The 14,826-nt window shown below is 30.5% G+C and overlaps 2 protein-coding genes across 2 annotated transcripts; one reads left to right on the top strand and one right to left on the bottom strand.

Annotated features, from left to right (window-relative positions):
* Positions 1-3,672: 3,672 nt before the first annotated feature.
* LOC108218892 (sigma factor binding protein 1, chloroplastic) lies at positions 3,673-4,092 on the top strand. Its single transcript, XM_017392049.2, has one exon. It carries the CDS (start codon positions 3,673-3,675, stop codon positions 4,090-4,092), a length of 420 nt encoding a protein of 139 aa, XP_017247538.1.
* A 3,460-nt stretch (positions 4,093-7,552) lies between these two features.
* On the bottom strand, positions 7,553-12,174 carry LOC108218790 (nudix hydrolase 16, mitochondrial). Its single transcript, XM_017391898.2, has 4 exons — positions 11,955-12,174; positions 9,795-9,909; positions 8,369-8,452; positions 7,553-8,139 (listed from the first exon to the last, which is right to left on the bottom strand). The coding sequence occupies exons 1-4, from the start codon at positions 12,023-12,025 to the stop codon at positions 7,834-7,836; spliced, it is 576 nt and encodes a 191-aa protein (XP_017247387.1). The 5' UTR covers positions 12,026-12,174; the 3' UTR covers positions 7,553-7,833.
* Positions 12,175-14,826: the final 2,652 nt, after the last annotated feature.

Below are 14,826 nucleotides of genomic sequence, written 5' to 3' on the forward strand. Positions count from 1 at the left end.
TCTCAATAAATTAAATTTAATGAATTGATTTTGTAAATCGAGTTGAACTCTGTTCTATTTTGAATCGGAGGCACCCCTCGAAAGAAGACATTAGGTATTTATCAAACTTATACTTTATTTTATAATCAAAGTCCTGAAGTGTTAGGTACAAAAACAGATCAAACCGTCATTATTTTATTTTATATTTATATAGTGAAAAAAGCCGCGCTTCGCGGCGGCGTGATAAATTTTGATATGAATCAGAATTACAATAGGATAAAAATTATTTTGAGTCATCTTTCCATTAAACATATCACAAATAAAAAATATTATAATTGATATAAAAATTTGTTTAAGTGATCATCCTGTCATACACAATTGACAATACTAATAATAAAATTAGTTCGAACCCCCCTCCCGTCAAAGACAATGTTAATCCATAATTATTATTTTTATGATAAATTAAATATTATAATTTAGATCAAAATTAGTTTGAGCCGTTCTCTTGTCTAACACAATACTTATAACAAAACATTATAATTTAGATATTAGTTTGAGTCGTTTTACTGTCAAACACAATACTAATAAAAATTATTCTAATTATGACAAAATTAAAGATTATTTTGAATTGTGTAACAAAAAAATTATATTATAACATAGATAAAAAATTATTTTAGCGACTTTACCGTCAAACATAATACTAATAGAAAATTTATTATTATTTGGATAAAAATTAGTTTGGGCCGCCTCCCGTGCCCGTCAAACGAAATACTAATCAAGAACCATTTACATTATCATAAAATCAATATATGATACCTATTTTTTATATATTATTTTATTTGTTAATTATTTTTATTTTTTGATTCCTATTTATTAATTAAAAATTATTATTCTTTTATAAAAAACAATTTAGTGACTTTCCCGTCAAACATAATACTAATAGAAAATTTATTATTATTTAGATAAAAATTAGTTTGGGCCGCTTCCCGTGCCCGTCAAACACAATACTAATCAAGACCCATTTACATTATCATAAAATTAATATATGATTCCTATTTTTTATATATTATTTTATTTGTTAATTATTTTTATTTTTTGATGCCTATATATTAGTTAAAAATTATTATTCTTTTATGGTTCTAATTTTTGTTGCTATCAGTTTTTTTTAATGATTATTATCTTTACAATTCTTTATTTTCTATTCGAAATTTAAGAAAATTATAAGACTAAATCGATAATAACAATTGTACGTATTACCTTACAAATCTTAAATATAAATTGTATTTTATCTATGATTTTGTTAGTTTGAATAAATATAATCCTATTTCTATTAGGATTACTAAATAAGAAAATAATTGTCTCATCTTTAGAATTCAATAGGAAATACTAAATAAGAAAAGAATTGTATCATCTTTAGAATTCGATAAGAAAAGAGTTGTATCACTTTTAGAATTCTTAAACATGATTTTTTAAATTATAACTATATTTTCTCTCCGAAATTTAAGAAAAATAAGAAGGCTGAATCGATCGATTCTAGAGGCGCCCGCATCCTCCTTTATATATATATATTGATGATTGATGATTGATGATTCCGGTACATTTTAATAATCAGTACACAAGTCACCACAGAAGTTGTATTTCTTAAAGATTTTGGCGTAAAGAAATACAAGCCATGTTTTTTTTTTTTTTTTTTTGATAAAAAGGAATCAATTCATTAATTAAAAGCCATACGGCATCTACAAACACAATCGAAATTGGACAGACGCTGAATAATATCGCTGTTGAATCCTTCCTTCTTGGAGAGGCAACCGAGCGATTTGAAGATGATTTGAATATACACACTTGTTTCCATCTGATTGGTTTTCACCTGAGTGTTCTGAACAATCGACCATAGATGCGATCCCATAATAACCTTCAAATCTGAATCAAACCCATGAAAATCATGCCGATCTATAATCTCGGTCATGAAGAACATCAAAACACACCGAAACAAAACAAACCAACTCTCACAAGAAGGAGAGACAAACAAAACCCAAATAAATTGGGAACTTATTGAATAGGAAATAAGATTTCAAACCAAGAACACAGAAAACAAGGAATTGGGGCTTTCCACCGGTGAAAACCGATGGAAGCCCCTTCAAAAATCTTCAACGGAGATTAGGGAGGCTAGGGTTTTGAGAGAGAGAAGGAGAAAAAATAAAATAAATACAAGCCATGTTTTTATAATGTAAACTGTAGTTGATGGGCTAGACATCGGAGACGTACAAAGAATTTAGTTACGATAATCATTCTTAATAACATCAATATTTTGTATAGAGGAGCGAGTGAGAGTGGTAAACTTTGAGTCCTTGCCAAACATCCTATCCGGTCCTAATCCAAACCCTATCACCTATGGCTGCTAACATATGAAAACAACCAAGATTTACAGTACTCGATAGATGCATGAACCTTTTTCTTATCTTTAATTAATTATTACAAGTTCTGATTTTTCAAAATTTTAAAAAGAAAGTAACAAAAACGCTTTTGAATTATATTTTTACATATTTATGAAAGTCGAACAAAATATTTATAAAATTAAAGTAATCTTCCTTTTTCCTTTTTTTTTTTGTATATTTTTGTTGGGCGCCAGAGCAACCAAGTTGAGAAGCAATTGTGGCCGCTAATACTTGCGAATAAGCCAGCTGAAAAGTGAGAGACGGAATCGCGGCGTCATCTTGACATGTAAGCAGGACGTCGTAAAAGTGTTATGGATGGAACTCGTGTCAGCCAATCAATTTCTTACTCCCCACCACAACTTCACTCACAATCTTATCTCACGCGCTGTCGGCGGGTAATTACCACTAACACTATCACAAATGTTAATTACGTTGTCGTTGGATCGTATCATACTCCACGTACCAAATTAAATGTTTTTTTTTTCGATTTTATAGCAATTAAATAATTAATTTTTGAATAAATATTAAAAAATATAATTTATTTAACTAGTCAATAATCGAAAAAGACACGTGACTATATATTATAATAATTAATTAAACTTGAAAAGTTACAACCATTAACCTACTTAATTTTTTGTCATTCTTTTTATGAATAGTTAAGCTAGACAAGAGAACTGAAAATAAATAAAAAATGAAAAATGTTACATATTTTAGTTTTTTGTTTATTTTTTTCTAAATGGTGTATAAATAAATGATTGATCATAATTGAGTGAATTTATATGTATATATACGGCTCTTATTATTATTAATATGAGTGCAAGCAATCAAATATCGTCATCAAAGATTTGAAAACATTGTTTGCATATTTAGATTTTTTTAAAATCAAATTGGCAATATTTGATTGGTTCCAAACAAATTGATGATAATAAAATTTCATACACATAAATAACTCAATTAAAATTAATAATTTGTTTATCACATAATTTTTGTGAAAAAAATTTAGGATACTCAGCTGTACTAGATAAATAAACAATATTCTAAAGAGATTGAAATGTGGGTGTTGAGACGCGACAAATATGTGCCTGGGACTGGCATTATATCCATAATGTAATTAACTTACAGCTGTCCAGGTCCAGCCTCCTTGACTGCTTAAATAATTTGTCTTAAATCCAGATTCAGCTGCTATATGCTTTTTCACTCTCCCCACAAACTCAAACTATTCATATAATTAAATCCCAAGCTCGATCTTTACACAAGCATGAACAAACTAGTACCCGGCGTTCATCTTCCGAACAAGGCGTCAAAACCGATACACAAACCCAAGAAAAAACCGGTGAAAGTGGTGTACATCTCAAACCCTATGAAAGTCAACACGAGTGCTTCTCAGTTCAGAGCTCTGGTTCAGGAACTCACTGGCAGAGACGCTGATGACTTGCCTGCACCACCGTTTCTACAACATTTTAATGTTGATAATTCTCAAGAACAAGTAGTGAGGGAGCAGGAGGAGAAGGAGGTGCACAAAGAAGCTGAGCAGGCTGCAACTGCAACATTGTGTGTTGATGATGAAGATAAACATAACGGGTCGGATCTATTGCCGTTGCAAGACATTAACGGATATTTCTCGCCCTCCAACTTTTGGTATGAATCTGTCTTTCATGTTGATGGTTCCAAAGTCTAGATATAGGATTATTATTACCCAGCTTGTTTGTAATAAATATTTACAAATCAGTGGTTATAATTACTCCTACTGTATTTTAATCATTGTAACTAAATGTTCTAAGTTTTGTTTCGAGGGTCGTCATTTAATTGTCAGCATTCAGCAACTCACCGGGGAGCTGATGTTTCTTTAATCTTCAAAATTTTGCTTTTAGAATCTGCTTTGATTTTTTTATTTAATATGTACATGAACCATTCACCCCACAAAATCAAAACTGAATTATATCTCCGTGATATGTAACAGGCTCTTTTCAGTGTGTGCTCGTAACAATCACTTTTTATTGAGGTGAAGAATTTTTAATGGTTATATTTTTTGTGTATTTACAAGAGATTATTAATGAGTTTTTGGTTAATAAAAGCCCACCTCAACAAAAAAGTGGTTGTCTGGGCACACACTAAAAAATTCGTATGTAATAATACCGTTGCACCAATCACATGAATGTATCAAATAATACTTTTGTCGGGTTTTAGACTAGTTACATTTATAATTTATAAAAGCCATACTTATTATTCATATTATTAGATACTATTTGAATTAATACTACCTAATTTACTTGTAATTATTTATACTTGTCTATGTTGAATATATAGTAATATTTAATTTAAGAAGGTCTTATGTTCGACCTTTAAATAATTGTTACTCCTGATTTGCTTTACAACTGATTTGACATTTTTAGCCACATCTCTGATAGTTTTGACTACGCACATGGCCAAAAATATTAATTTTAATTTATTTTTTGATAAAAATATATAATGATTGTTATATTTCACCGAAAGGAATTAAAAATAATTCTTTTTATTATCTAATCAAAACACTTAGACAAATATATGTTAAAAAGTCAAATTATTTATAACATAAAACCGCATAATTTATCAATTTTGGATTTAGACCCTGTTTGGGAATCAGCGGTTAGCTGTTAGCGGATTGAATTAGATGTTTTGACTAGATGATTAAAATATATGTTTTAACCAGCGAATTGAATTAGCGGTTTTGTGTAAAATTGTTTGGCAAATAACTGTTTCCTTAGCTTTTCGTGACATATACAAAAACTTCTAATCCAAAAAACTCCTCGAAGTAGTTTTTTAAAAATTAACTTCTCGGACCCTAACCTCTATCTCAATCTGCTAACTAACAACCACTGTCATTAGCGAATTGAAATAGTTAAATATGAATCAACTCAAACCTCTAATTTTTTTTTAAATCGCTAATTTCTAAACACGTCCTCCGTTAATTTGAACATTTGGTTGATCGTTACCTTATACATTGAAGTTAGGGCATCCATCATAACATCAAAGTCCACAAGTGGGGGACTGTGCAAGTGATTGTGGGCGTTTGGGTAAGATTAAAATGAGTGTTTTTTGCTTAAAATAAAGAAGTGGATAAGAAGTTAGAAGTAAATTAAGACTTATAAGTGGTTAAAGTGTTTGACAAATAAGCAGAAGTCCTGAACAAAAGCTAGCATTTCTAGTTTTTTACAAGTGCTTCTTGACTTCTTACACAAACGGTACGAATAAGTGTTTCTAACTTATAATTCAGAAACCGAACTTTTAAGCCCTCCCTAAACACCACCATTCCCAAAATATAGCAAATGTACTCCCTCATCCCGCTATATATTTGCACCGAGTGTTCAGAGGATTCAGTATATATTCTAAAATTTTATAATATTTTTCTGAATAAAAACAACAATACTTAAATATTTATTTATAAATAAAAAATTCAAATATAAATTATGAAATTATATTTTATAAAAATCTTATTATACATGTCAAATAATATAAAACAATATAGAGATAATGGAGACGGATGGAGCATAGATGTAACTCGTTTTTCTTTACACAAGTGCTTCAAGAAACGGAAAAAGAGAGTAAACAACCGCTTATGTGAAAAAAAATTAGTCAAATACTCTAAAAAAATTCAACTAATCAACCTGTGGTGCTTCTTTTAGTTTAATCAATTTTAGTGCTTCTTATAAAAGAGCAAAGATCTCAAAATTATTTACTAAGGTGTCAGCTCTAAAAGACAAGAGACACTGAGACAGCAATGTGTACGAATGTAGTTATTGAGACCTACTTGTTCAGAAAAACAAGAATAATGAAAGAAGCAGCCGCCAGCTGCTTGTCATGTAGTGGAAATGTGGAATTATTCTACTATCAAGCCTTGTGTACAGTGCAGGCCCCCAGTGATGAGTAGTACCTCTTGACTCTTTTATCTGTATATAATTTCTTCTGTTCCACTCAATTCTTTAGACTGAGTTTGATCATGAAAATTAAGAAATATGTATAAAATAGTGGAAAGAGGAAGAAAAGTGGTTGAAGTGGTGAAAATCCATTAAATTTTAATATATAAAAAAGAGATAGTGAAATAAAGGTAGTGTGAAACAGAAGAAAAAATGGGAAAATAGTGGGATCCACTAACTATTTTAGAAAAATTTTGTAATATAAAAAAATAAGTGGGACGGGAGGGAGTACTTTTTAATTTCCTTTTAACGAAAAAAGAGCTAAACGGTAGCCAACAGCAGTTAACACTTAACTCTGCCGACTTCCTGCTATATTTACCAGTATTACTCCTGTCAACATAATTCAAGGTTTTCTGAGGGAAAGAAACATAACTTAAGTTATTTAATGAGCTTATTTGTTTACACAAAACATAAAATTTTAGCGAACAACTTATTATTGCTTATGTTAAAAAGTAAAAGTGAAAGATTAGTAATCATTTTAGTAATTTTTTCAAGTGACTTATAAAATATAGAAAATATAATAATTATAAAATAAATTAAATCATTCAACAACATACCTCGTACTAATTTCAATCTTTAATATTTAAATTTTAAGTTATTTTTTATATACAAACATGCATTTTTAATTTAAAATTCAAAATTAATTTAATTCAGCAAAAAACTTGGACAAGCAAGCAGGATCTATATTCGGTTTATACTTTATCGTATCGCTACTAACTCATTTTAATCACGCAGACTAATTCTAATGATCCTCATCTTTCAACTAATAATCTATCCTACTAACAAATAGATAATACTGTAATTCAAAAACATTTAATATTTTTGATTAAAGTTGCCGAACCTCATAATTCCATTAGTCCTTTTCAATTGTTCGTAATAGTTCTCATTTCTCAAGCTGGGTTGCGAGTAAATCAGGCGAAAAACCATCTTCCCTCTCTCCAGGACCAGGAGTGTTAATAGGATGCAAAATATTTCACACATATTTTGACATTTCATTCTTTGAGGACGCTAAATTTCCCAATTTTATTTAATAATTTTTTGAATCATATTGTCGTTAACGTATTTTGAAAATTTTGAAGGAAAACCACTTCTTATGGACCATATTTTACACATCTTTAACATCTAAATAGACTAAATTAGATATATAATACACCCCATGCGTTCAAAATCCATATGGACCACACATTAAGAATGGATCATATAAGATTAGGTAATTAAAATATACCCCATATGCATTTGAAATCCAATTAGAAATTCACACATCCAGTGAAACCTACCTACAACTTTTGAAAGCAAGGAAACAACACTTCCCATTTAACTCTAGTGTAAATATCTAAAACAATGAAACTATCTGCATTTAAAACCTCTGTTGACCTCCTAATCCTCGACAACTACAAATAAGGGGGCATATATTAAAAGGGGGGAAAATCAGCTTCAAAATGTGCCTTCTCAGAAGCATCAAGGTTTCATTCCTCCTCCTTAGGAGAGGAAATAGAAGTGAGAATGTGGTTGTTTTCTTCCATAGTGCTTATCATACCATCACTGAGCCACTTCCTGAAACCCTCTTCCAGGGCTTCTTTCATCCATGAATGTCGACAGCATTCACCAGCTTCAGCAATTGTTAACCAACGTCTTTGACGGAGGCTCTTTTCTGGCCAAGAATCAAGCTCCTCCTTCACAAGCAAAGCGTACATAGCTGCTTTACACAAACCTTCAGGACTGAACTCGTCTTGAAGTGTTTTACTTTTAAAATAGTATTCCCCCAGAAAATGCTGGAGCAAAAAATAACAATTAAATTGCAATAATTAAGATTAATTCCATTACGACCTACTGCCTATAATAGTACAAGCATGTAACAAAGCGAGTTTTATGAGAGTTTATGTGCATACCATTACACATTGAACAAATGTGACTGACATACAAGTGAACTCATAGTATATATTTGTACATAATACACATGACGCATCTCATCTTTAGTCACTCATACATGTTTACACTCACCTTTAAATCTCCTCGAACTCCAGCCTCTTCCACAGCTTCACGTACCGCTGCTTCCTTAACAGTTTCATCATTCTCCCACCCACCCTTTCAATCAGAAGAATAACCCAAACTTCAATAGCCATTAAACAGGTATTTTACACATTTACAATAAGAAATTTAATGAGAAAAATAGGTGACAACACAACGTGAATATGTATGTCAAATGCGGTCTTAAAAAGCCATTCAACTTTGGTAGGATGGAAACATAGAAGGGCAGTAGCCTACATAGACAGGACGTATGACACTTCCTCTGTTTCAGACATGATTGGAGGAAGAGCACATCTGGACACAGGGAGCTTCTAAAACTTACAAACGAAATAGGAATGCAAGAGGGAAATCAACAATCTTAAGGCAGAGGAAATAAGGTAAAAGATAGTAGCAAACTCTTAGGCATTCACTTCTTTTATATGCTACAATTTCCATTATCCAATTTCACTGTGAACAAAAACATGAAATCACCCAGAACTACATTATCAGTCTATTATACAGGCAACAACTAAAAAAAAACTCAGAGGTTTCAGTTTCTTATAGTAAAAAAAACTAATCATCTTATGATCCCCAGTTACTTCTAAACCTCGCCCACTTTTAGAAAGTAGCAACAGTTAAGGAGTTTAAGAAAAAGTCAAATTTATTACACTATTATCTTAGTCAAAGTAAATTCTATAAAATAAAAGACCATATGAAAAAATGAGTGAGAATACTATTCAGAGTGCATTACAAAAGAGTCCCTAAGTACACCCGTGCAATCTTCCAAGTCTTCCATATCAATCAATCACTTAAAAAAGAGGTATTATAGGAATTAACAAATCATAACTAATCCAATCAAACACGATAGGAATGTGAGTCACTTACAATACTAAAATAGTACAATTTAAACAATGATATCAGTTTAACTGAATGAAAAACAACATATTAAATTTCACCCTCATCTGCAATCATATGATTAGAAGTGAACCCCCAGTGTGCTGATGATGTATAAAGCATAGTAATTATACAAGGCATATATATGCTCCATAAAGAATTAAGTAATCAAGAACCTCCGGAGAGTGCCCCATTGAAAACTAGCATCAAATTGATAAAGTACATAATGGAGTTGAAACACAACATGAACCCGTATAAAAGAATATAAGAGGTAAAAACAGGCCATGATATCGAAGATTGGCAATCACTTATGTTTAACCCTATATTTCATAACTACTTCTCCACTTTCAAACCAATCCAACCTGTACCCAAATTCATGCAAATCTAAATCATTCACTAATTAATTCAGTGTTTGCTAGAAAGTGAGGAGGGAGGGGAACATCACTGATAGTAAAAGATCAAGCATAAATTAGCAACTTCATAAAACGATATTTTGAAAAATAGAACAGATCCTGGGAATTTGCACCTTTGGAAAAAGAAGACCAGGTCCACTGGTCGAGCTAATCATTAGAACTTCAATGTTCTTTTCAGATGGTTCACCATCATCCGTTTCAGAATACTTATACCTAAATGGAATGCACCTGCAAACATAAATAATGTTCAAACCATGAAGGTTCTTGACATACAGTTTCTCAGGTTTAAAAAAAAGGGAAATGAAGCACTGCTTATATTACAATTCTTTTTGCAAGTATAAAATCCATATATAAACATTAAACAGTAATAGTTAGATTAATGTAAAATATACAATAATTTAGTGGAAATTCTGATGAGCACGTGTTTTTAACTTTTAGCCAAATATTCACATCCAAAAAACAAATGATGTTACTGAAGTATCATCTCAGTTAACAAGTCTAATGCAGAATTCCCAATTTTAAAAGTCTACAAGGTAAACATACTAACAAACTATATGAGTGATGACCATTCTAGAAACTCACAGATACTATCATCCTAAATGCTCACACTCTTTGTACATGCTGCCTCATATACTGTTTCATATTTAATTAATAACTGCTATTTAATCTAAACCATAAGAAAACCTGAAATGGAGTTAGAGTTTAATGTTGCACAAACTACTTTGGTTCTCTCTTCTAAAATGTAACAGACTTCATCCTAGGATAAAATATCTAAACTCCCTGTGTATCCAAGGGAAATTCAGACTTAACGCTATACAACTCCATAAGGAGCTTTTATAATCATAATTTTCCAATATCACTACCTCAAACAAATGCATTCTGCCTTCTGAAAATCTACAAAGCCACTACCACGTTAATGTAAAAATTAGGGGTTAGGCGCCGCTGTAAGAACCACAAGCAAAAGTGGGCAACATTTTAGGCTTTCAGCCCCTTTTACTTCAACCCTAGTGAAATAGATAAGTATTCACCTTTCCCCATAACAGATTAAACTCCAGAGTTCTTAATAGTCACAATCCTACCAACAAAATTCCAAGATAGTAAATTGAAGTTCAAAGGAAAATTTGTCTAGCATAGAAGACAAAACCAAAATACCCTTGTTTCTTCCCCTATTACTTACTTGACCTCCCTTACCATGCCTCCTATATTCTTTTCAGATTATCCTACCGCACTGCGGGTCCATGGATGACCTAACACTCCAACCTCGCCCATACTTATCAAGGATAGCGTCCATTAAGTGAACTAGGCATTCAATAACTGATACATACACTATAAGTAAACATTTTGCCGATGTATAAATATATATACAAATATACACAATTGTATCTTTGCTAAGAAAGGTAGCATATATATACATAGGATAAAATATTTGTGGGCCCAAAATAAACAAAAGCAGATAAAAAAAGCAAGAAATATTAAAAATGTTTGACAAAGAATATTATTCATGAATAAAACTCATTGTTTGGTTTCAGAATTAAAATTACAATTTACGAACACTGAGATTTATCACCTCTCCCTCTAAAAAATAATGATTTTATCGAGGCATGTCAATCTATTTTTGTTCAGTTTCCAACAGATTCACCTCCAACTTTCAAGTTGTTAATCCCAGAAGTAGAAACAACAAAAGATATTTATAGGAACTTGTACTATGCAAAACTACAAAAAAGCTGACGAGTTCTAAATTTCTATCCACAAATCCCTCAAACGCAAGTCACCCTACTTTAAGAATGCCAACTGAGACAGGTAGTGCCCAGCCTGCACGTACTCTACAAGGAATCCATGAGTGCATCACATACAATACTCGCAACCCCAATCATTACTCAATGAAGAAGCAACCAATATGCAATCCCCGTGACATGATAGTATGTTACTAAACAATCCACACTCCCACATATCAGTCCTCCACCGCAGATACCATATAAATTACTCTTTCTAGGCCACATTAACAAATTAGGTTGTGAACAACAATAAATCCCTAGAACAATTCATAAATTCCCACAGCTGCAAACAACATACACTCGAAACATAACGAAACAAATGCGGATACGAACCCCCCCCCCCCCCCCCCCCCCAAACATCAAATTCCAAACAAGGCAGACAAACAATAAGATCAGAATTTGTAAGCATAATAAAACACCCTAACCGAACCAGATCTTTATTGCGCATTAACAAAAATAAAAATAAAAATGTGTAAGTATAAAAAGGAGGGATGATACCCGGCGATGAGGCGATAGCCGTCTACGTAGCGTTGTTGATGACGACCAGTGCGGGCCACCAATTCAGACATTTCACTTTCCCCTCGACTAATCAAATCAAATCAAAATCCAATCCAATTTAAACCAAACAAAACCAAGCCAAACTCTATGTATATATCTATCTTCTATTAATATATATCATTATGATAATTATTATTATTGTTAATCATAATAATCGAGGATGATTGTAATTTGTTCTTGTGAGGATTCACAATCCACCCCATTATCCCTGCTTCCTTTGTGCTTCCCCTAATTTTTATTTTCGCCCTATTTTATGAGCTGGGTAAATAATCATTAATTTATTTCTATATTTAAGTAATTTATAATTTATAAAGAGGAAAGGGCTAAAAGAAAGTCCCATTCTTATTATTTTTAATGTTATAGTATAGTACGTCCATCAATCAAAGTTCTTAGTTATGATGATGAATAAAATTATAGTAGAAATACTTTTGAAAAAATAATAATGTAATGGGTTTTATATTAGATAAAGTAATAATAAATTTTCGTCATATTAGTTATAATTGTTAAATCATCATACATTTTTAGTAAAAATACACATTATTCATTAATTTATTGAAATATATATATTGAGAAAATATTTTAAAATAAACTATTGTATATATTTAGTGAATTTATATTAATATTATAGAGTAATTGAGTTAAGTTCCATGTAGTCCACATATTTACCGTAGTACCGTAGACCACGTATGTTCTGCAACTATAGAATGACATAAAAATATTGCAAAATGTATGAAACTTGTTATTTTATGAAATACATTCTATAAATATCACAATTTCATGAAAAATATTGAAAATCATTTATGTTCGACAAGTAGAACACATGTGTTCTTTAATATGTAAATATGTTCTGCAAACTTAACATGTTTTGCAGAATATTGTGTTTTTCACTATTTAACTTGTATAATGTTTAGGATTGTCAAAATTTTTAACAAAATAATGATGTTTATAGAACATGATTTGCAAAATAATACATTTTGCAATATTTTTCTATCATTCTATAGTTGCAGAACATACGTGGTCTACAGTACTACAGTAAATATGTGGACTACATGGAACTTTGTTCTAATATTATATATAATTTGATTACAATAATTAGTTAACATTGATAAAAGAACTAAATTAAAAAAATCCCTAAATGCTGCACGAGATAGAGAACAGCACGGCCCAAGGGTACATGGGCCTGATTTTCTGGTTCGGGGGATTAGGATTCAAATTTATCTATTTTTGGCTTTTCCTTTTTTTCACTTTTCTAAGAGCATACGGGTTAAAGTAGTTGAAAGAAAATAATATAAAATAATAATAATACAAAGTTAAATAGCATTTTGCTAAAACAATTAATTAAAATATACTATAAAATAATGCTGATATAATTATTTTAAAATTGTAAGGTTTTGTGTTTCAATTATATTTTAATAATCAATAAACATCTATACTATATTATTAAAGCCGAAACATTAAAATTTTGGTCGGTCGGTACTTGGGCCAAAGTACGGGCCTATCTATATAACCAAATATTCTTTTTAATTAAGTACTTGGGCCAAAACACGGGCCTATCTATATAATCAATTATTCTTTTTAATTAAAATATATTATCTTTTTGTATTCACAACTTCAAAAACTCAATTTTCTAAAATAACATTGAAAAACATGATAATTATCTTTTTAACTAAAATATATTATCTTTTTATAAATTTTCTAACTAAAAAATCGATCTTTTACAATTAATACGGACACGGGCGACATATTTATAAAAATATAATATTATTATATTGGTCGGGCGGTCAGGACTTGCGCCTAAGTACGGGCCTATCTATACAGCCAATTATTCTTTTTAACTATAATATATTATCTTTTATATATTTTGTGCCAAAAAAATCAATCTTATTAAAAGTTTGGTCAGTCGGTACTTGGGCCAAAGTCGGGCCTATATCTATATAACCAAATATTTTTTTAATCAAAATATAATACCTTTTTTATATTCCCAATTAAAAAAAACTCAATTTTCTAAAATAACATTGACAAACATGGTAATTACCGTTTTAACTAAAATATATTATCTTTTTATAAATTTTCTAACTAAAAAATCGATCCTTTACAATCAATACGGACACGGGTGACATATCTATTAAAATATAATATTATTATATTGATCGGACGGGCGGTACTTGGGCCTAAGTACGGGCTTATTTATATAGCCAATTATTTCCTTTTAACTAAAAATTATTATCTTATATATATATATTTTAGCTAAAAGAAACTCAATCTTCTAAAATAACATTGAGAAACATAGTAATTTTAAACAAAACGCATTATCTTTTTTGATTTTCTAACTAAAAAATCGAGTTTTTACAATTAACACGGGCGACGTATAAAAAAAAATTTAATATCATTATATATAATTGTTAATAAATAACATGTGATATTATTCAACCAAAATACATTAATAATATTATTTTTAAATACTTTAATGAACTCATATTTAAAAAAAATATTACAAATCTGTAATATACTACTCCCTCTGTACCATTTAATTCTATACGTTTCTTTTCAACTGCTCGACACGCATTTTAATGCTCTCATAAAATATAGTTCTGAAATCTATTCTTGAGATTTTTTTTTCTAAATAATAGTTTAACATCCAAATTTTAATTCAGAAAAAGAAAACTTCAATAATAAATTGCACAACTACGCTTTACAGGAGTATTAAAGTCCGTGTCACGTTCCCGTCCCCCAATGTATATTATCCAGGGGGACGGAGGGAGTATATATTACTACACTATTGAAACCAAAACATAATAAGTTCAGTTGGTTG

Source organism: Daucus carota, chromosome 4 (assembly GCF_001625215.2).
Source record: "Daucus carota subsp. sativus chromosome 4, DH1 v3.0, whole genome shotgun sequence".
NCBI lineage: Eukaryota > Viridiplantae > Streptophyta > Magnoliopsida > Apiales > Apiaceae > Daucus > Daucus carota.

Bases quoted from the DNA above. Each gene is read 5' to 3' on its own strand.
- LOC108218892 (XM_017392049.2), top strand. From the start codon at position 3,673: ATGAACAAACTAGTACCCGGCGTTCATCTTCCGAACAAGGCGTCAAAA.
- LOC108218790 (XM_017391898.2), bottom strand. From the start codon at position 12,025: ATGTCTGAATTGGTGGCCCGCACTGGTCGTCATCAACAACGCTACGTA. The intron at 9,910-11,954 runs GTATCATCCCTC...TTATGTTTGCAG, and splicing joins GGCTATCGCCTCATCGCCGG to GTGCATTCCATTTAGGTATA. The intron at 8,140-8,368 runs GTGAGTGTAAAC...TTTTTGCTCCAG, and splicing joins GAGTTCGAGGAGATTTAAAG to CATTTTCTGGGGGAATACTA.